The sequence below is a fragment of the Amblyomma maculatum genome, chromosome 3 (assembly GCF_055883805.1).
Source record: "Amblyomma maculatum isolate TAMU_Amacu chromosome 3, ASM5588380v1, whole genome shotgun sequence".
Taxonomy (NCBI): domain Eukaryota; kingdom Metazoa; phylum Arthropoda; class Arachnida; order Ixodida; family Ixodidae; genus Amblyomma; species Amblyomma maculatum.
Window position 1 is genome coordinate 219,463,411 of NC_139346.1, and position 23,295 is coordinate 219,486,705.

General features: G+C 47.3%; 1 protein-coding gene across 1 annotated transcript in view; it reads right to left on the reverse strand.

Annotated features, from left to right (window-relative positions):
• Positions 1-7,113: 7,113 nt before the first annotated feature.
• Positions 7,114-23,295, reverse strand: part of LOC146197746 (2-oxoglutarate and iron-dependent oxygenase domain-containing protein 2-like) — a 49,268-nt gene continuing 33,086 nt past the window's right edge. Inside the window, exons 5-8 of the mRNA XM_084596513.1 lie at positions 9,015-9,139; positions 8,549-8,737; positions 7,695-8,002; positions 7,114-7,240 (exon numbers count right to left, since the gene is read on the reverse strand). Coding sequence (XP_084452639.1) covers positions 7,135-7,240; positions 7,695-8,002; positions 8,549-8,737; positions 9,015-9,139 — 728 coding nt within the window. The 3' untranslated portion in view covers positions 7,114-7,134. The remainder of the gene's footprint in view (positions 7,241-7,694; positions 8,003-8,548; positions 8,738-9,014; positions 9,140-23,295) is intronic.

The following is a 23,295-nucleotide window of genomic DNA, read 5'->3' on the forward strand; positions in this document are numbered from 1 at the left end:
CCACCGTTTTAGGAGGCCCCCTACTCCCCGCTATAAGTTTTTGGGTACATATTGCAGTACAGAAACTAAAATACATTCGCAATAAAATAGTTTGCTGAAATAAAATTGCTTGCAGTAATCCTCTGATCATGCCAGTTGCGTCCGTCGTGCCATCTTTAACTTTAACTTTAACGAATAAGAGCGCAATTAATTCACACCACGTACCTGATTGTAAGACTTGTGTTCGATTCCTGAAGGTACAATTTTTTTTTAATCACAGCATTCAATTAAATTACAACTTAATTTCCTGGGGTATGTTCCCCTCTAAGTTGCATAATACCATGTTTTTTTTTGTTTTTTTTTTTTTTTGTTATTAAAAGCAGCAAAATCAGCCGCGAACGCAGCCAGGATGTGACGGTATGACAACGGTTACACTATACAATTACCTTCACCGTAATCAATTCCTGTCTTCAGTGAGAGTATGTTACCTTTAGGTTGCGTTCAGAGACAGCTGTCAGCAGCGATCGCCTTTTAACATGCTTCAAAAACTCTTTTTTACGGATTTACGCCGCGCCAATTTTTCAAGTTAACTTATTCAACGTCCCAAAGATGGCGCGGCGAACGCCACCTATGTATTACGCTCTTTACTGTCAATAATTTTAATCATCAAACTATTTTATTAATATTGCATTTCAGTTTCCGTACGGCGCTTCATGCTCGAACAAAACTTAAGGTCGTATTTTATTTTTCAGTGACGCACCCGGCACTTTCGCGGCTGCAGTTTTCGGGGAACGGCAATACGCTTCGCCGTGCAGCTTAAAAAGGGCTATTATCCCTGTTAAAACACAGTAAAAAACCCCTTTCACTACGTACGTGCAGTTTTTATACTTGTGAAGCTGCCGAAAACAGTAGCAAAGCGGACAGTTTATCTCGCGATCACAAATAAACACGCATAAATAGCTGGCTGTACTTTATATATTTCATCTTGAGCCTACGCTGAGTTTTACTGATGTATTTGTACCAATTCATGCAATAAAGAAAAAAAAAAAAAGAGCGGCCAGCGTAGGGCGAAAGGCGTTTCTCTTGAACCAGAGCATGCAATGCACCTGTTCGTCCGCACCAATCACACCGTAGCCCCGTTTATTGCGGTCATGAAAAGGAGCAGTATATTCGAACAATGAAATTGTTTATCCGTGGCACCCTACTGCGCAAGTGGCGGTGACCATGTTTCGAGACGGAGAGGTACACGGCAAGATCGATGCCGCATTGAACATTTCGCCGGAAGGCAGCCGCTACGCTATTTTTTTTTTTTTTTTTTGTTAGGCTACTGCCGCTTCACAATGATGTCTATAATAAGTAACGAGTCTTTTCGCGCTCATCAAGAGGCAGGAAGAAGCGCGAGCCGGCCTAGAAATCCTGCGAGAGACGGGCTGCAGCATAGGCAGAGCCGCTGTTGTACTAGCCAGACAGGTTTTCTTGGCCGACACGAGGCAGCGCCACCCTACTCAAAACTCTAGCGCTGGATTGATTCGTACGCGAGAATCAGAGTGATAAGCGTGCTTGCCGGCGGCTGCCGAAAACGAACAAATCAATATTTGAATGGTTCGCGGCATTACTCCCCCCTTAATAAGACATCTCCTCGATGTTCCAAAATAAAAACACATGAGCTAACATAAACGTTAGGAATTAAGCATGAACAAGCAAAGAATGCAGGATTGATTCGTACGCTAGAATCAGAGTGATAAGGCCGCTTTCCAGCGGCTGCCGAAAAAGAACAAATAAACATTTGAATGGTTCGCGGAAATATGACACCAACCTGAAGGATAAACAAAGCACGGTTTCGTCACAATTTTGATCCGAGATCACATGTGTCTTTTTTCCCCGACACGTTTCTATCAATTCAGGGCTGGCGACAGCGACGACGTTTGACCGAACGAGCTTTTCGCGGCGAGAAGGAAAATAGCCTTGAACCGGAACGCGCGCGCGGCTCCTCCTGTCTGGTATGTGGGGCGGCAGGGCATTCTAGGGAGAAAGGGCACACGTTGCAGTCTTTTGCACACAGAGTGTCGCACATAGAGAGCCGATTTGCTGATGTGAATGATGTGCTTTCTTTCCCTGTTCTTTCTTCTTTCGCCCCTTTCTTTCCTTCATTTCCCTGATCGTTTCATTTCCGCCGGCCGCAGTTTATTTAACTGCTAAGAGCTGCCGCGATTAGCACAATCTTTTTTTTTTTTACTCAGTTGTTTGCATTACCAAAAAAGAACAACCAAAAGGAGATGATTAACAGAAGATAAAAGATTAACAACGGTGGTATGCGCGTGTGTCGCTCTACACTGCTCCACTTGCAACTTACTCAATTGAGCGAAGACGAGCAGCTTCTGAATTTCAAGCCCAAACCGAAAATATTTCGCTTTGGCAGCCTTTCGTGCGAGTTCCGAACACTGTGTTTGTAGAGTAGGGACCGGAAAAACTGAATACCCGTGCAGCAATGGCAGTCTTTGGGCAACAAGCGGATGATATTCCTTGCGGCAAATATTTACGAGATGCCGCCAGGTAAAGAACTATTTCGATTCAGTCACCTGAGGTAAATGCAAGTAGTATGAAAGAACCTGTCCCACTTAAAGACAACGATATACTTGGTTGTCAGACAACGAATAAATAGGTTGTCAACTTATTTTGTGAAACAGCTCAATATATATATATATATATATATATATATATATATATATATATATATATATATATATATATATATATATATATATATATATATATATATATATATCATCCGCTTGTTGCCCAAAAAAATATATATATATATATATTTTTTTTTTTTTTTGAAAACACGCATCTCGTAAGATTTTGCTGCCGATAATATGGGAATATGATCATAGGAATAGCAGCGATCGCTTGCAGTGAGCAAACCTTGGAACGAAAAATTAACTATATAATTGTTGACAAAAGCAGCTTTCGATAAGGTCATTATGGGACATAATTTAAGGTCTCTATTCCATAGATATCAATTGTCCATTTTATCTTGTATTTGGATGTCAGCATGACGGCAGCGTCAGACAAACGCGACTAACGCCCAGTCAGAGAAATTGCAGAGCAGCTCCCGCCGTTGACAAGTCATCGCCACTCCCCGCACATATCGGCAAACAGGTGGTTGAGTCATGTAAGCAATGCTGAAATCCCATTGCCTGGTAGTGGACGCTTGAACACCTTGCCTGATTGTCATCCCACAAATGTAGCCAGGGTAGAGTAAATGGATCCGAATCGGATTATGGATACTTAAGAATAGAACCCCGGTGGAGGTGTGGGAACTTCCGCAGTCGCCGCTCAAGCAGTAAAGAGTATATGAATGATCGGTTGACCCAACAAATGTAGCGCGATTAGCATTGCTCCTAAACGTGACATGAAACGCCTACATTCGCTTTCTTTCTTTCCTCAAATTGTTATGATAAGCCGTCTCGAGAAATCATTTAAGAATAAAACGTAAATGGAAAGCTGCCCTCGCGGCCAGTGGTGCGCCGCCGCCTCTCTGTTCCACATCTGCCTTCAGCCGACCTGATCTAGAGCATAATGTTTTGTCATTTCTGACTGAATGGCTTCGCTGCTACTGAATGTTTTTCTTCTTTCAGCTAGGTACTTTCAGAAAGCAAAACTTTGCATGCGAAAGCTCCAAAATGCCGATTTGCACTGCTTGTCGCCTGTTTCGCGGATGGGACCCCATACCAGCATGGCGGTTGTTTATAACTCGGCCGCTGGATGGCGCCACATACACAAAAGCCCCATGGAAGACTGGGATTATGAACAGGTAGAACTACTCATAAGGAGGAAAATTAAGGAGATTAAAGTAGCAAACCGCTGGAATGGAAAGCGGAAGCCACGGAGCTGGTGGAATAAGGAAATCAGGGAAGCTATTGAACAACGACGGGCTGCTTCAAGGGAACATCGAGTGGCAAAGAAAGCGCAGGTATCTCAGGAGGAAATCGACCAAAAATGGGAATCATATCGACAAAAGAAACTTGAGGTACAGGCCCTTGTCCAAAGTAAAATAAAACAGTCCACTGATCGCTGGATGGCTGACATACACGATGCCTCTAGAGGCAGAGCAAGAAAATTCTGGAACCCTATAAGCTGGCTAGGGAAAAAGAATCAAAGAAAGCAAGATTGGATTCAAGATAACGAGGGAAATTGTTTAAAGGGAGACAACGCAGTGAACTACATTACATCAGTTATAGCCGAGTAATTTAAAAGCGACGATAGGGTAATCTCCGCAAATCAGGAAGCAACACAAGGTAGCAGAATACAAAGCAGCTTAGAATTGACCAATCTAAACTGGAAAAAGGCAGAAAAAAATATTCCTAGAAACACATCTACAGGAATAGATGGAATTCCGATCAAGCTGATTAATGAACTTGGTCCAAAAAGTAAGGAAACGTTGTTAAAAGCTGTGGAAACAGTCATAATGAATAAGCAAATTCGGGACAGCTGGCGGCAGAGTAAAATGAAAGGGAAAGGAGAAAGGATGCCCATAAAATCCTACAGGACGATTACCATAACATCTGTTACGCAGGTTGGCCATGCAGGCGGTGAAATTAAAGGTGCAATCATGGGTAGAAATCATCAAGATACTCGGAGAACTTCAGAACGGCTTTAGAAATGGTAGGCACTTAGATGATAGCCTGTTCGTGCTTACCCAATGCATCGAAATATCTAGAGTGGAAAATAGACCTTTGTATTTGGCGTTCCTGGACATAAACGGGGCGTACGACAACGTAAACAGGGAACTCCTGTGGAACATATTAAAAGAAGAAGGTATCGGTTATAAGATAATAGAGTTCCTACAGGAAATATACCGGGATAACAGAGTAGAAATTACATGGGAAGGGATAAGAAGTACGGGAGATGTCAAAGTATGCAAAGGATTAAGACAAGGCTGTCCTCTATCACCGCTGCTGTTCATGCTTCATATGATAAACCTGGAACGGAGGATGCAAGACAGTAACCTAGGTTTTAACCTGTCATATAGATTAGGTGGAAAGGCGGTAGAGCAGCGCCTCCCCGGTTTGATGTATGCAGACGATATTGTGCTGCTAGCTGAGAGTCTGGAAGAATTGCAAACTCTAGTTAAGTATTGCGGAAACGAAGGGGACGCTCTAGGCTTCAGTTTTAGAGCAGTTAAGTCGGGTCTGATGATTTTCAACGGCTCAACTGTTCAGAGTCTTAAAATACAAGGCCATGAAATACCCAGAGTAGCAGAATACAAATATCTGGGGGTATGGGTAAACGAAGGATTGGCATACATTGTAAAGCATGAGCAATCACTTAAGGCCAAAGGACGAAGGAATGCCGGGATAATGAAGCATAGGGCATTGTGGGGATACAACAGGTATGAGGTTTTGAGGGGTATTTGGAAAGGAATTATGGTGCCCGGACTTACTTTCGGAAATGCGGTTTTGTGCCTAAAATCAGAGGTACAGTCGACATTAAAAATAAATCAGAGAGCCGTTGGACGATTAGCACTAGGTGCCCACGGCAAAACCACCAATGAGGCGGTGCAGGGAGATATGGGCTGGGCATCTTTCGAAGTGCGAGAAGCTCAGAGTAAAATATTATATGAGGAACGCCTGAGGAAATTGGACAGTAACAGATGGGTAGCTAAAGTATTTAAATACTCTGGAAGAAGGCCAGGTCGAGACGGCAAGGTCGAGACGGCAAGGCAAGGGATGCCGTGTCTGGCGTTTTACTACGATGACAAAACCTAGGCGCGTGCCGGAGCCGGCGCCGCGGGACGATGATGATGGTATGTACAAATGAAAGAGGAAGATCATGGCATGTACAAATTAAAGAACGTTCACAGAAGGCTCACAATACCTGTACTTAAAAAGCGTTGACTCACAATGGAGGAAAAGAACTAGGAAACTAACTAGTAAGTATGCTAGTCACAAGGACGGAGAAATAAAGAGCATTAAGCAACAGGTGAAAAACACACAAGGTAAAAATTGGATAAATTCGATGGAGAAGAAACAGTGTGGAATTATACCGAAAGTGGAAAAAGCAGATCAGGAAGGAAGCTTTCTTTGATACCTCAAGAGGCAGTGTCCTACTTTTTGAAGCTAGATCAGGGTGCCTTAGAACGCGCAGCTATAAAAAGAAATTTAACAATCAAGATGACGCATGTGCTGTATGGGGTAACTCCAGTGAAACAATTGACCATATTATACTCGAATGTAATGGTATCCACCCGGAAGTTGATGCAGGCGCAGTTACTGTTCCTGAAGCTCTGGGGTTTAGAGATACCAGTGGCCGGGTGAATAAACCGGCGGTGGAAACTAGCAAAAAACGATTGGAAGATTGGTGGCTTAAAAGCAGAGAAGTGACATAATGTTAGTAATGCAGAAACAAAAAAAAAATAAGAAATAGAATGATGGTTTAGTTAACCAATCTAAATCAATAATTAAGATATAGGGAGAAAAATGAGCATGGTAGCTACTGCTACCACCCCGTTTCAAAGGGGACGCTCCTATATTCCATCCATCCATCCATCCGGCAGCGCCCATGATAAAACAGTCTATACTCTTCGCGCAAACATTTTTCAGCCAGAGCCGCGGCGGTCCAGCCTTTCGCCAATTCGCAACCGCCTTTAAAATAAGCGGAACGGCGATATGGAGTAACCTTGCGGAATTCATACAATTCTGCATTGACCTTTTTAATGGAATAACGTTGAATGTCCAATGTGCATAAAATCCAACGTTGTCGGCAAGAAGTCATAGCTCCGGCAGGCGGTAGTTGACATGACCGTGCACTGATTGGTCGGCGCGTTGTGTGACGTCACGAGAGCACATGGCATGAGCTGCCAACTCTAGGTTCTCCTTTGAGATGGGAGGATGAGATGGGAACTGGACTCAGCGAGCCCTTGCACAAAACACGCTATCCTATAGGCCACGCAGGCACGGCTTGACAAAAGCGGGTTCTTATTTCTATTATGTCGTATGGTATTTCGCTAACGGGGCACCTGTCCAATTTGCGTGGCCTCCGTCGATGTTGTGGTTCCTGCTTTCCTCGACCGGGCCACCGTCATGGTGGTGCTATTCACGCATACTCGGACAGCGCACGGTATACATGACACGCACTGTGGTCGGACCGGCTTTATTGAGCACCAACGTCGACGGATTCCCGCCGCTTGCTGGAAACTGTCGGTCGGCTCAGCGGAAAATGCGGGGTTTTCAGCACGGCCAATTCTTGAGACGCCGAGCTGGAAGAAAGAAGATCCGTCAGTCCAGACGTCAGGATGAACAATGGTATACTGCAATTGCTAACTGCTTGCTTCGACGCGCGTTGTGCTGCCATATGAAGCCCCGCTTTAACAGGATAACGATAACAGTAGGTTTAACACCGAGAAAGAAGACATCAGATCGGGTGAGGGAATAAACACGAGATATATCGATAGCTGCGACCTAGAATTGACATGAGCTATACTGGCCATGCAAAGTGTAAAGCGACCAAATGATCTTAAGGACAACTGAGTGAATTCCAAGAGCACCTGGCATGCACACACAGCAGGGTGCGGCAGGTGTCTGATGGAATAAGCATGTTTAGGGGGACGACGTGACAGCGAACGTTCACTTAGGCTGATTATGATGACCGGCAAGGGTGAACTGATGAGATGAGTGAGCGATATACACCAGGGAAATGAATCGACGAAGCACCTGGCAGTGAAGCCGTCCCCGTATCCGCCGTCGGCCGCCTCGACCAGAGTGGGTGGTCGGTCGCAGAGCGGGCAGCGGCGGTTGCGCAGCTCGGACGAACGCAGCCATAGCACCAGGTTGACACGCTGCCCGCCCAGCGTGGACAGGGCGCCGCTCATCTGCTGGCCCCGGTGCAGGAATGCCCAGGCGGGCTTCTGGCGTCGCAGCCGCGTGCTCGAGCACTCCTCCAGGGGACGCCCGCGCATGTCGCTGAAGAACAGCTCGCCCCCGTCGAACTCGTTCCTGCCCAGGCACACATTGAACGTCACCTGCGACGGGCTATGTCAAGTGCTGAGCACTGCCTGGGCGTGATAACTTGTTGGGACATGGCTGCGCTCATGATTAGGTCCTAGCTCTGCAGGAGGCCTTTCTCGGTGAACTTGCGCTCAACAAAGCCGCCCTAACTCAGCCTGGCCATGCCAGTGATCTTCAGCATCCGCTGTCCTTGCCATGCATGCCTTTATTCATGTATGAATCCTACCTACACAATTATATGTACATAAGCATCCGTACTGCTTTCATCACCACTAAGTTTATGGGCGTGTTTGCCTGCATTGCGTTACCTGTGGTACCGTTACGAAAAACGAACCAGAATTACCCGCCCAGGTTCAAACGCGACTGCACCTATGGTTATTACTCGAGTGTGTAGTGCGACATCAATATATAACGACACGACGATAACAATGCATTTCGCAGCGCCCTTTACACAAATAAAATATTATCTACAGCCGAACTACAAAAGCCGGATAATTTCTCTGTTTTCTACTCACTGGTTCTATACCAGCCTGTAGTATTCACAAGTAAGCATAGCTCACCTCTGCGTTGTCGTAGTGGAAACCGGGTCGGCTTTCGTGGCCCGGCTCGCAGGCCTCGGTGAAGGCATTGTGCGAGTCAAAGCGCTCTCCCGTCCACCCGGGGAAAAGCGCACGGCACAGGGGCGTCAAGTAGTGCTCGCACAGCGGGCTCAAGAACCGCTCGTCGAAGCCCACTTCGCTTAGCACCGTCTGCGTGGCATTCCCACCCTTTGAGTGTTCGCTAACAAATAACGGAGTCCTGAAACTGCATGCGCCGAATATAAGTGACGCAAATCATATTTCTTAACGTCAAGCGACAGGCTCCGAAGCGTTCTTCGCAGATCTCTGTGCTGCTTACGCTTTCTGCTCCTATACCTTATCTGCCTTCTCGGTTGTACGAGACGTGTGTTTTCGCTTTAACTAAACGTATCCTGCAGAAGACTGGGAGCAAGAACAAAAAAAAAACTGCAATTTCTTCTTGTCGCACCGCGTAATTGTTGAGGATGTTGGGTCTGATTTTGGGCATCTCGGAGCCATCGAAGTGGTCCAGCTCCTGGAGTAGCTTCTCGGCAAACGCTGGCGTCAGCAGCGGGATATGGTACACCTCCTTCTCTGCACGCGCCATGCACAATACGTGAGTAAACTCTCCGACTAAGTGCATAGAACATGCGCAGGAAACAGCAAGATCTCTTCCGGGAATTGTGTCTCATAGCTCCACTTTATCCGAAGAACGGCAGACACACACATACACACACGTAAGTTCGGATTTGGCTCTGATACTTTGCGGCTGAGGCCAAGCAGACCTCTTACCGTATATAGCACCGAAAAGCAGCAAGACATATAGCACCATTGAGCCACCAAGGAGCCCTCATTCTCTCTTCGAAAATAAATAATTAATTTCATTAATTTACTTATTTCTATTCACTTATGGGGTATAGATTTAGGGGTCTAGCAAGACGGCTTGAAATTATAATGTCAAGAAAACTGTCAGGGATAGGATTGAATGGGAGCAAATAAAGGAAGAAATGTGGACCACAGAACAAACTCGAATGGCATGGTAAGGCCGCGGCGGCCTATTCTCTAATGTTTCGGCGCGCGCGCCGCAGAAAGATGGAAAGTTCGAGCAGCTTCCAGACGGCGACGCGACCGATTGCGCAATCTCGGCCACCGCGCTGTGCCTCCTCGCCCTCGTCGACATGGGCTGACTCACGCGTACATCCCTTCGCACGGACCTGGCCCTCCTCCTCCTATCTTGGTGTCATTAAGAAGGCCGCTGGCGATGGCTTCTACTAGCTTCCAGGTCTACTAGCGAGCCGAAGGGGGAAGCCATAGCTTTGGCAGCGCCAAGCTGTTTCCGCTGCTCCTCCGCGCCTAGAAGTTTCTGCGCTGGTCATTTAAGAGCGCGGCCATCGGTGGTTCTGTTCTGGTTCTCGCTCGGAGAAGCTACGATAGTGGTAGCGGCAGGCCCTGGCTTGGAAAAGTAAGCAGAGCTATGAGCTCGTGTTGCTGTTAGCGTGTCAGCTCATAGAGCTGCCCTTAGTTTTTGAGGCGAAAGCCTCTGATGCCTCATCGTTCGTGCCGGTGAACGGAAGTGCCTGTGAACAAAAATGTCTGTGTACGGAAGTGTTCGCGACGCCTAGCTAACACCAATGAGGTCCAACTAATGATACGATTGGTAGTGATGGTAATAATGAACCAACCTACCAAATCGCACAACGAAACAATGACTAGTTAATTAATTATCGATCATTTATCACAACTGCTCGCCGCACGACTGGTGGCGGCACCCAGTAGCAGCCGTCGCAAGGGTGCGCGCCTGATCATGGCCTCCGAGATCACTCCCGCGCGCGTGTTTCTCTCCGGCCGTTCCAATCGGCGCGCGCTCCAGCCAAATGTTGTAACATGGCCTCCGAGATCACCGCCGCGCGCACGTTTCTCCCCGGCCGTTCCATCGGCCGGAGAGAATGTTTGAAAAGGGGCGTGGCAGCGTCTTTCGCCTCACCGCGGCGCTCGCCACCTACGCATCAAGTGTTCCGCCGCAGCTTGGCGCAAACTATAAAACACGAGTTTTCTCAGCTTGCGCTCGTACCACTGTCGAGCTGCCAGCTTTAAAATGCCACGGGCAAGACGGCAGCCAATAATTTCGCTATCGTTAAAGTACTAATAATATAAGGCCCACATGCGCAAAGCTAGGCAGCGGCTACCCGAAGCTGCATTTGCCTGCCCGAAGCATGCATGCGTGCTCTGGCGCTCTCTGCTGATGTTCCGAGTCTTTTTTTTTTGTCAGTGTATATATACACGCCGTACATTTGCGAGTTCATTCACTCTCTAAATACAGTATTTACGAGTGCGGCGACTCACATAACATCCATCGCACGAATGCAATTCTCTAAGTGGTTCCGCCACAGCTACATGGTTATTGCTTACTTAGATGCATGTCACGATAGCTATTTTTTTTCTCGCACGGTTTTAAAGCAACCTTGGAAGATCGTAAGCACGCAAGTTCGATAGAGTCCTTACGGAAAACAATTTACATGTGTTTTTACAATATGCCTTATGGCTAGCTTGCGTAATAAAAACAAAGGTCGATAAAGGTGAAGGGTAACTTTTCTATGATTATCTTCGTTGTTTCAGTGGCGTGATCCTTTCTTAGTGCACAAAGCTAGAGCACCTCTCGAAACATAAGCTAGCGACATGTACGCTACACATGGAATGTAGCGATGTACGCTCCACTGGAATTTGTTATATTTGCAAGCAAGCTCAGAATCCTTAGGAATAAAAATGGGGAGGAAAACGAATGTCTCATCAGTTCACCAAACTGCAACAAGACCTTGCAGCTGAGAAACATACATACCTTTGACTACTCGAGCATACGCTCGTAACGTTGATTGATGCCGGCTTCACGGGTGACCGTTAGGCACTCAAAGACTACCACCTACACTAGGTAGTCTTGACGAGTAACTGTTTCACAAGCAAAGAAAACTATCTACACGAGCACAATGCGGAAATTCCAAGTAGAACGGAACGCATCATGTGAACGCAGCAAGAACATCAACACTCCGCTTCGGTAGTAAACACAACGCTCAAATTGTGAAACATTTCGGACATACCTTGCGGTCAGTCTTTGCTGGAAAACCAGCTAAAAATGAAAGGCTACGTGACACGCTCGTAACAAATTTTTCGTCAATGTACACGAGCAAAGAACGAGAGAACCGCCAGCGGAGATATGCCGCGAGCGGGCGCCATGCATCGACGCATAGTAGGGTGCCTCGATACCAGCGCCGCCGTACAGGGTGGTGACACCCTTTGGCATGCCTCGTGCCGCCGCGCTCGCCATCTTGGGGCAAGTCGCTTCGGGCCGTTGCTGCGGAGTGTCCGAAGCAGTTGTGCTGTGCGCTGGGTGCTGGGCGATTGAACTGTGTTCAGTCGCGAAAACTAGCATGCCAGGCTGTTGTGTTCCATTGTGTGCTGGCTCAGCAAAAAAGAAAAAAAAAGGAGCCAGATGTTTTCGTTCTTCATGGGATAAGAGACGGAGAAATGTATGGGACGCGAAAGTGAAGCGTGAAGACTGCGAAGTAAGCCACAATACCACTGCTTCTTTTATACATTCATAACTTTTTTGAGCGAATAGCATTTCAATCGTGTAAAAAGGTCTAGCGCAGACACAGACCACTAAAAAGATGACAAACACACACAAGCGCTTGCGTATGTGCGCGTGTCGTCTTTCTTGCGGTCTGTATCTGTTTACACGAAATCGTTTTAAAAGATATTTTTGTACTCGCCCAACGCAGTTACGCGCTTCTGTTTGGAATGACATTATCTCACGCCGCTTCACCCATCTGCTTGTAATCACGAGCTTTGTGCGGTTTTTGGCTTCCCCATCTAGTTGTGCGCAACAGATTTTGGTCTGCTGTCTTCAACGTTGAAGCAGGTCGAAGCATCGCATTGCCTGGCATCGCGAGTAGCGCGCTGTGAATTTTGAATTTTCAGCGTACGTGAGGGCTTATAAGCTAAATATATGGACAATTGCGTCTGCTTATGTTGTAGTCACTCGGGGAAATTTAGTGTAACTTTCAGTGAGTGACACTCGACTTTAGTATCATACGCGTAGTGTCACACAATAATATCTGTTGTTGAGGTTCTGCCTTTCTGTGTTCATAGCCGCACCAAGAACATGTGGAGAAGGTCGAGCGTGGTATTTGTCAAGGGAATGCACCATTGTGCCCTTTCGATCGCTCCCCTTTACACTCGATCTTGAAAGCTGGTGGCAACCTCCGAGGCTTCAGATTCACACAGATTACATTTCCTCTGTTCTTCTCGGGAAATAATACATTGGAGAGCGACGGATGGCATGTCATCTCGCGACAGAGTAGGAAGTGAGACGCAGTTTGTAACAATTATTTTGGTCGAAAAAAAAAAAACACCCCGTGAGTTGGCCGCGCTGGAATTTGGCAAGTGGGCTTATCGTTAGTACAATATTTCGCGAAACCGAGATAACAGGTTCCCTGAAGCCGTTCTTTTTTAATTATACACAGGAGCAGTTTTACGCGAGGTTTTTGAGATTCGCAATAATATAAAAAGTTGGGTTCTCACGAAAATTAGGTCGTTTTAAGCATATGATTGGCAGCTCGACAAGTCTCAAAGAAACTGCTCTCGTGAGCTGAAAAGTGTAGCGGCATCATCTTGTGAAAGCGCGGTTGTGAGGAAGCAAGGTTCTTGCGCAGTACAACAGTTCATCCCGAATGCAGCTTTTCCTTCCCTGTATAATAATTACGCATCGCGAGGCGATTTTCACACCCTGTTGTCCCCGCAAGTACTCGTCTGATGTTAAGCCAAATTTAGGTAAAGCTAAATTTGACCGCCTGACACCCGAATTAGTGCTGTATCGCATTGTTTCCATAATGTTTTTATTATTTCATTCATTTGCGTGCACACTACAAAATACGCAAAATGACTGTTTCGTCGCTTATCTCATTTCAGCGCCAGTTCGAGGGCAAACACAGTGTATGGACGGTGGCTCCTCAAGTCAACAGCTGTCCCGACATTGTTTGATTGCGTGTAAAAATTTTTGCGCGGGATACCCAAAGCTTATGAACAGACTGTTAGAGCGGTTTGGGACGATGCGCTTGCGCATTTACTTCAGTTGGCTAAGTCAGCCAGAAAAATCGAATGATGGGTACGGCAGCAAAACTGTAGCTGGCGCCAACTTTTATTAAAAGATGTCTCCTAGGCATGCATCTAAAATCAGCTTCAAAGTCTTAATAAGGATTGTTTTGGAATAAAATGCCGTGTGCATCAGCATGCGACACGTGTCAAAGGTTGATTTACGCATCGTTTTTTGCTATGTCTTTTCTACGGTTTACGATGGGCCATTGCGATACAAATTATTTTCGATATACGGCTCCCTGAAACGTACACATGGTTGTTGATCTATAGCAATAGACGCAATTGAATGTTATGCACCTCATAAACTCATTCATGTCCGGCAGTGCAAAATGCATTGTTTTATAAAACAGCCAGTCGTCAAAATAACCGCATTTGAACATCCGTGACGGCGAAAGAGTAAATGCTTACCATCTCCAATTTGATAATTTCCTCTTAGAACTATGCATGCTAGCAAGCAGTAGTTGCTTTCACATTTTTTTTTTGAGCAAAAAAGCGCCCAGGATTGCGAGTATGTGTGTAAAAACGGTACACAGTTGAGCCTGCTAGCGCAAGCGCGTGCTGAACAAGAAATTGGACCGACGCTCCATAGCCCGCCGTATCTGAGCTTGCCCCAACATGGCGCCGTCGAAGGCGGTGTCTCCACCCTGTACGGCGGCGCGCTACATCGAGGCACCCTAACGCATTAGTGTTCCTGTATCACAGCCGGTCTCGAGGGAGAGAGCGCGCGCTCTTTCTTACGGCCTTCTCAATCGCCGCGTGAACAATGGGAATTTTTCTCCTTGAGTCACGCTCTCCGCCGCCGCAAGAGGCGCGACCTGCTCACTGTTCGCTCCGCATCTGCTTCAGTGGCGGCGGGTGGCTTTTGCCTGGTTTCGCGCTGTCGCCCGCGGGTTTCGTGGTGAGTGCAGCCCCTAAATGAAAGATTACAGAAAGTAGATGCTGCAGCGGCATCCTGTCAGCGTGCTACACACGTGAATGGAGTCTTTATATTAAAAAATACTGTCGCTCAGCAAACGCTCGACAAGCATATGACATGTATTGCGGCATGGTATCTACTTTTGTTCATTTTAATCTGATTTTTTTGCCCAAGCCTGTACAAGAAGATGAATAAAAAAATGAATGACCAGTGATCACATCGAAGCTTCTTCAAGGCAAACATAACAGCAACAATGGCAAAACAGTCTTTAAGCGCTAGATGAGAAACCATTGAGGTAACACCGAAGATGAAAATAATTTTATAAAAATGTAATGTAAGTCTCACAATGTTTACCTGACATAAAGTATTAGTAGCATAACGTCAGAGTTAACGCTTTTAAGTGTTGTTTTCAATTTTGCTATAATTTATAGACCAGCAGATGTTTTGTGTTGTATTATAAACATTATTTAAATTTTGCAAATAAACATTGGTTTAATGAAGTGTTTACATGATATCATGATTATTTCATGAAAAAACATGAAATCTATTTCAAGCACTAATTCCTAGCAATATTTTCTGTCTTTTTCTAGTATGTTTTTGAACTAATAGTTCCTTGTAACTATCTATGCAGTAATGCCTGCCTTAGAGAGCAATCGCTGCCCCATTATTTTGGTAGAATGCTTTGCTTATTACACATTCGCCACTTTTACTCAAGGGACACTCCTCAATAATGGATATAAAAGCTTTTCTCTGTGCTATTTATTCAGAGGTGACTATAGGAGTTGTATGTCGCGCTGTATTGCGCGCCTAGGCACCTAGTGTCGACAGCGACGAAATCATTTCAGTTCTGCCGCAATCAGTAACCGAGGAACTGAAATAAGTGATGGTATCTCCTGTCATCCCATTACGCACTGTCACGTATTCTGGTTTAGTTTACGTCGCTGGATACATTGTGAAGTTAATCATTGACTTCGGGTGTGACGCTAGTGCTATCCTTCTTGAAACCAGAGAAAGAAGCAGCCTCATGTACACTATTCTGCGAGGACAAGATTCTCGCGGACTGCATTATCCAAAACCAGAGTTTGTAGCTCTCTTGGACAAGGTTGTGTCTTTTTTTGAAAAAGCTGCCGTGCACCTACCACACATAAATGTCCTTGAAGCCCTTCAAATCTTAATCCAGCCAGAACTTGAGAACTCACCTTTGCTGAGTTGTCCGGAAGGCATTGACAATAGACAAGGTCCGCTTCTTTAATATGTGAGAAATTTCTCAGACTCCTTCTTGTCAATTATGCTAAGAAGGTGACATACAGTAAGGAAAGGCCAGCTCCTTAATTATGTGCGCAAACCGTCCAGAAAGATTTTGAGACTAATTTTCTATCCGCATGTACCGTTTTGATGAATGAGTGCAATGTGTTAACTTTGAAGGACATTTTTTTTATTGTTTGCTGCTCTTTTCAATTATGTATATCTGTTTATGCCCATTTTCTTGATAAAATGTTTTTTTTTATCACTGGTATTAAACTGACTACGAGACTACGTATACATCTGCTGTCTTTCAACCTACTCTTTTCAATTATGCATATCTGTTTATGCCCATTTCCTTGATCTGTCTACGTGTGCGTCAGTCGCGAGACTATACGTATACATCTGCTGTCTTTCAACCTACTGTTTTGTTTTAAACGAAGCTAGAACAGCCCACATCACTAGACAACTGAAATTTTAACTGTATGCGTAAATTTTTGTTCCTTACTCTGAATCTGAGACGTGCTATGAATTTTCGTCAGTGCCTCTTTTGCTCTAAACGAAAACGCCAGCGGTTGACAGAATACTTGGAATATCCACCGAACAGTTTGCCAAGCACTAGCGTCAGGTCGCGCTATACCTGCTTACAGCTTTCAAAGGCACACGGCATAAAATGGTACATATAGTTTTGTGAAAAATTTAGGGGCAAAAAGTGGTGATGTAAGTGCACCGGAAACTTCATTCAACCGTGCGCGACAGCACTGACGAAGGCGCGCGCGCATTATTGACTATTTTATTGCTCATACACGATAAATCAGACGCTGATTACGGCTTCTTCCTAAAAGCCATAAGGGGTGAAATATCAGGACCTGCCGGTTGCAACCGATGCGGGCGGAGCGAAGAGCGAGCGCGCGTTTCCCTTGCGCGTGAACGGCTGTAGTGGAGGAGCAGCAGTGGGGCGGTGGCGACCCCACCGAGACACGGCGGGCGGTGGAAACAGACCCCATTGGCGAGGCCGTAAGAGAAGAGAGAAACGCGCTCTCCCTCGAGACCGGCCGTGCCTGTATATGCTCCCTGCGGGAGCATATACAGGAACACTATAACGCATAGGCTCTCACTGCCGCCTGGTGGCGCCTGGAGGAACTGACAAACTTACAACATTTGGCTGGGGCGCGCGCCGATTGGAACGGCCGGAGAGAAACACGCGCGCGAGGGTGATCTCGGAGGCCACGGTTGTAAGTTCGTCCATTCCTCCAAGCGCCACCAGGCGGCAGTACGCACCTAGGAGGGGTGACCCGCATGGAGCGTTTTTCCGGGCGATTCGCCGGCGTCGACGGCAGCGGAGCGTTTTTTTGCCGCCGGAGAGGACGATTTTGCCAAATCGTCGGGATCTGGCTGAACAGAAAAACGCCGACGACGCGCCGACGCCGGAAGTAGGCAGCGGCAGAGGGCCAATGAGAGCCGGAGCAGCCGTCACGTGATTCCGGTTGGAGCCACGCCCACGCCGGCCGAGAGAGAGGGAAGCTCGCGAGACTGGAAAGAACGACGGAGGTTTGGCGCTCCGACGGCGCCGAGGGTTTCGGGTCTCTCGGCCGAAACGGCCGAGCAGCAATGTAGTCTTTCTGAGTCGCTCCACGCACGAGGCGACGACAGCAAGGTCCGGGCATCGGGCACCGTGCATTTCCTTTTTCTTTTAGGTTTTTAGGTTAGAGTTCGGTGAAGGTGGGCCGTCCGCTGGGGCCACGAGTGTTTACGCTGAGCTCGGAGGTTGTTTATGAGCTGCTAGACTTGTCAGCGGACCTCCGATACCTCCCTTGTGCTATGGCTTCTGCATTTAGATACATAGCTGTTGGAAGTGATGCCTGTGCCTGTTTTCTTGACACACCTGACCCAGAAGAAAGAGGGGAAACCACAACTTGAAGCTCGCGGCGACAGGGAAAACAAGATGTGCGCGACCTCGACGCACGGCCGGATGGGGGCGCGTGCGTCGCGCAACTGGGCGGCAAAAAAAAAGCCGCTCGGATGCTGACCATGCGGGAGTGAAATCGTCGACGCCGGCGCTGGCGTCGGGCGTGCGACGCGTTTTCGCGTGCAAAAAACGCTCCATGCGGGCCACGCTTTAGGCGTCAATGCATCGTCCAGCCCGCTCGCGGCGTATCTCCGCTGGCGCGGTTCTCTCGTTTTTTTGCGCGTATACATTGACGAAAACTTTGTTACGAATATGTCATGTAGCCTTTCAATTTTAGCTGGTTTTTCAGCCAAGACTGACCGCAAGGTATGTCCGAATTGTTTCACAAATTAGGTGCTGTGTTTACTACCGAAGCGGAGTGTTGGTGTTCTGGTCGTGTTCACAAAATGCGTTGCGTTCTACTTAGAATTTACGAATTGTGCTCGTTTAGATAGTTTTGTTTGCTTGTGAAACAGTTACTCGTAAAGCCGGCGGTCAATAAGCGTCACGAGCGTATGCTCGAGTGGTCAAATGCATGCATATTTCTTAGCTGCAATGTCTTGTTGCAGCTTGGTGAAGTGTGGCGTTCGTTTTTCTCCCCATTTTTAATCCTAAGACTTCTGCGCTTGCGTGCAAATATAACAAATTCTAGTGGAGCGTACATCGCTGCATTCCACTGTAGCGTACATGTCGCTAGTTTATGTTGCCTTACTTCGAGAGGGGCTCTCTTCTAGCTTGTTCAGTTGAGTCGAACTGGTCTCTCTTCAAATCGGAAATGTTGCGCTTGATAAGACTTTACATCCCTACCATCAGTATAACAGAACGAACACGCTCGCCTTGGTTTAATACAACATTAAAACGTTTAAATAACAAGAAAAAACGCCTTTTCCGTTCTGCCAAGTTATCTAATACTAAATGTGCATGGGACAAATACCACACCATTGCTAAGCAATACTCCGATCTTACTGCCGAAACTAAACGCCAGTTCTTTTCCAATACCCTCCCTGAAATGTTACGAGCCAACCCAAAGCGCTTCTGGAAAACAATTAACCCTGACAAAAATACTAATATTTCACTATGTGACAGTAGCGGCTCGTCAGTAGGCGTATCTGACGTGTCCCATGTATTAAACTACACATTCTGTTCAGTTTTTACTAACGAAGAGTCTCATGATGTTCCCAGCCTCCCACCATTGCCACATCCACCAATGGACAGCATCGCATTCAACCCGCATGGTATTGTTAATATTATTGATTCGCTAAAATGTTCATCTTCCTGTGGTATTGATGGAATTACTTCCAAAGTATTGAAAAACACTAAACATGTTTCCAGTCTTATTCTTTCACTCATTTTTCAGCAATCTTTTGATACTGGCTCCGTTCCACTTGACTGGCGAATAGGGAAGGTCATTCCAATCTTCAAAAAAGGTGACCCATCATCGCCAGGTAATTATCGACCCATTTCACTAATCAGTGTATGCTCTAAAATCATGGAGCACATCATATACTCTAATGTCGCTACATTTCTAACTTCAGTTAACTTCTTCCATCCAAACCAGCATGGATTCCGGAAAGGCCACTTATGTGAAACCCAACTAGCTTTGTTCCTGCATGATATTCATTCCAATCTAGACTGCAATATCCCAACTGATGCTTTATTTTTGGACTTTGAGAACGCATTTGATAAAGTACCCCATTCCCGCCTCTTACTTAAACTGTCAGATTTAAATCTTCACCCGCTTGTCTTCGACTGGATCCGAAGATTTTTAACAGACCGCATGCAATTCGTTTTCGCTAACGGCTTCTCATCTACTTACTCGCATGTTCTTTCAGGAGTACCTCAAGGCACAGTCCTGGGCCCATTACTTTTCTTAATATTGTCACCAACACACGTAGCAAGCAGCACAGCAACCGAGCTGGCCCTTTTTAATTAAGCGAAAACTCGAGAGAGAGACGAGGATGACGCTTAGCCACGTGCCAAGACATTCGGCCACTTGGTGGCGCCAGAAGATGGTCAGCGGTGTGGCATTGCCCCCCTTCCAAGGGGCATCGACCCGATGCCGCAAGCGTAGGGGAATAGTCGAAAAGCGGGGCAAGTTATACGGGAAAGTCTCTGGCGCTGGTTTGGATCCTGAATTGGTTTACCGATTGTAATAGGGCTTCATTCGGGCAACGTGAACTATTTCAGATTTCGGCTGCCGAGAGGAGCGTACAGTGCCTTGTGGTAGCACCTCGTAGTTCACCGCGCTGAGGCGGCGGAGCACCTCGTAAGGTCCAAAGTATCGCCGCAGAAGCTTTTCAGAGCGCCCTCGCAACCGTATTGGGCTCCATACCCAGACTTGGTCGCCGGGCGTGTAAGTCACCTCTCGGTGTCGCAGGTTGTAGCGCTGGGCGTCGTGTACTTGTTGGTGCCGAATTCGCTGTCGGGCAAGCTGGCGTGCAGCTTCTGCGTCACGAATAAATTGGTCAGCCCCCACGGCAGTGGAGGGAGCAGAATCTGGAAGAAGCATGGCATCCAGCATAGTCAAGGGTTCGCGTCCATGAACCAAATGAAATGGAGTGAAGCGTGTTGTTTCCTGGAGTGCAGTGTTGTATGCGAACGTGATGTACGGCAGAATTCGGTCCCAGTTCCCATGATCATCGTCTACATACATAGAAATCATATCGGCAATTGTCTTGTTAAGCCGCTCAGTCAGTCCATTAGTTTGAGGATGATAGGCTGTTGTCTTGCGGTGGGTGGTGCCACTGAGTCGAAGTACCTCACTAGTGAGTGCCGACGTAAACGAGGTTCCTCTGTCAGTTAAGACGACTGTTGGCGCACCATGACGGAGTACAATGCTGTGAATGAAGAAATGCGCAACTTCATCTGCGGTACCACGTGGAATGGCCTTGGTCTCACAGTAGCGGCTAAGGTAGTCAGTGGCAACCGCTATATACCTGTTACCCATGGAGGACTTCGGAAATGGGCCCAGTAAGTCCATGCCGACCTGTTGAAATGGAAATTTCGGGGGATCGATAGGCTGTAAGAGCCCAGCTGGTTTAATGGGTGGTGTTTTCCGCCGCTGGCACTCACGGCAGGTACGGACGTAGCGGTGCACAATGGCAGCTAGCCTGGGCCAGTAGTACTTTCGGCGTATCCGTGCCAATGTGCGAGAAAACCCGAGATGGCCGGAAGAAAGGTCATCGTGGCACGCACGAAGAACTTCGTCATGTAGCGTTGTGGGTACTACAAGCAGATAAGCAGTTTCTGTTGGACCGTAGTTCTTCTTGTAGAGCACACCATCACGCAGGCAAAATGACGACACTCCGCGCCTGAAGAGCTGAGGAGGAGATGACACGGTTCCTTCGAGGTATTCAATGAGGGGCAAAAGTTCGGAGTCAGCCCGCTGCTTTTGGGATAAGGTGGACGTCGCGATAACGCCAAGGAAAACGGAATCGTCGTCGGAGCCGTCCGCGTGGCAGGGAGTAGGGGCGCGGGACAGACAGTCAGCATCACTGTGTTTCTTGCCGGACTTGTGCACGATTGTAACGTCAAATTCTTGCAACCGAAGGCTCCATCGAGCAAGCCGACCCGATGGATCTTTCAGGTTTGCCAGCCAACACAGAGTGATGGTCGCTCACGACACGAAACGGACGACCGTACAAATACGGACGAAATTTCATGACTGCCCACACAACAGCGAGACACTCCTTTTCGGTAGTTGAATAATTAACTTCGGAACGGGACAAAGTGCGACTGGCGTAAGCAATGACACGTTCTGCACCGTCCTGCCACTGAACAAGGACCGTACCGAGGCCAACGTTACTGGCATCCGTGTGCAGTTCCGTGTCGGCCTCTTCGTCGAAGTGGCCAAGTATTGGCGTACTTTGGAGACGGGACTTGAGTTCCGTGAAAGCGTTTTCCTGGTCGGGGCCCCAAAAGAACGGCTCGGCGTCTTTTGTCAGGCGGGTCAGAGGCTCAGCGATCTTGGAGAAATTGTTAACAAAGCGACGATAATACGCGCAGAGGCCGAGAAATCGACGCAAGCTTCGTTTATCCGCTGGTTTAGGGAATGAAGAGACAGCGGCCGTCTTCTCTGGGTCTGGGCTAACACCACGAGCGCTGACAATGTGGCCGAGAAATTTCAGCTCGTTAAGAGCAAAGTGGCATTTTTCAGGTTTTAGAGAGAGACCGGCAGATCGGATGGCCTCGAAGACAGCGCGCAAACGTTTCAGGTGCTCGTCGAACGTGTCCGAGAAAATCACAACGTCGTCGAGATATACGAGGCATGACTGCCACTTCAGACCAGAGAGTACAGTGTCCATCATTCGCTGAAATGTGGCAGGGGCCGAACACAGGCCAAACGGGAGCACTTTAAATTCATACAAACCGTCTGGCGTAATAAAAGCGGTCTTCTCACGGTCTCGCTCGTCAACTTCTATTTGCCAATATCCACTGCGGAGGTCAAGGGACGAAAAGTATGTGGCATGGCGAAGGCGATCGAGGGAATCGTCTATGCGTGGCAGGGGGTACACATCCTTTTTCGTGACGTTGTTGAGGCGTCTGTAATCGACGCAAAACCTCAAGGTTCCATCCTTCTTTGCGACGAGGACAACAGGCGAAGACCAGGGGCTCGTCGACGGTTGGATAACGTCGTCCTGGAGCATTTCTGTTACTTGGCGGCGGATGGCATCACGTTCTTTTGAAGACACCCGGTAAGGACGCTGACATAGTGGACGTTGGTCATCGGCAACTATAATTCGGTGCTTCGTTAGTGGCGTCTGTCGGACCTTGGAGGTTGATGCAAAACAATCTCGGAACGAATTGACAAGATTATCTATGCAGCGTTTCTCACTGGGCGAGAGGTGCGGGTTCACATCAGTCTGAATGGCTGTAGGCGTCGCATTGTCGGGGTCTGACGTGTTGGTTAAAGCGTACTGGCCTGTACATTATCCAAGTTCTTCAAAATAAGCGACCGCCGTGTTCGCCGTCAAATGTTGGGGTTCACATGTGAAATTTGTCACTAGCACGTTGGCTTGGCCATGGACAAGTTCGACAAGGCCCCGAGCTACACAAACTTGTCGAGTTAGAAGCAGTGACATGTTAGCTTCAGCAATGCCACTCGTGCCGGTGCTATGATCACATTCGACTGTGACGAACTTGCTCGCACGCGGAGGGATCGTTATGTGGTCGTCACAGACGCGCAACATCGTTTTCCGGAAGTCCGTGTTGCTATCAACGGCTCGCTTGGTTGAAAACGATACCATGAGCTGCTCCCGAAGGTCTATAACCGCACCATACTCTTGAAGAAAATCCATGCCGAGAATCAGATCTTTGCAGCACTCTTGTAATACGGCAAATGTGCCAGTGAAAGTAAAACCGCAGATCTCTATGCGGCAAGTGCACATGCCAATCGGCGTCATTACATGACCACCGGCGGTACGCATCATTGGCCCAGACCAAGGCGTCAGAACCTTACGGAGTGTCGTGGCTAGCTGGCTGCTCATGACGGAGAAA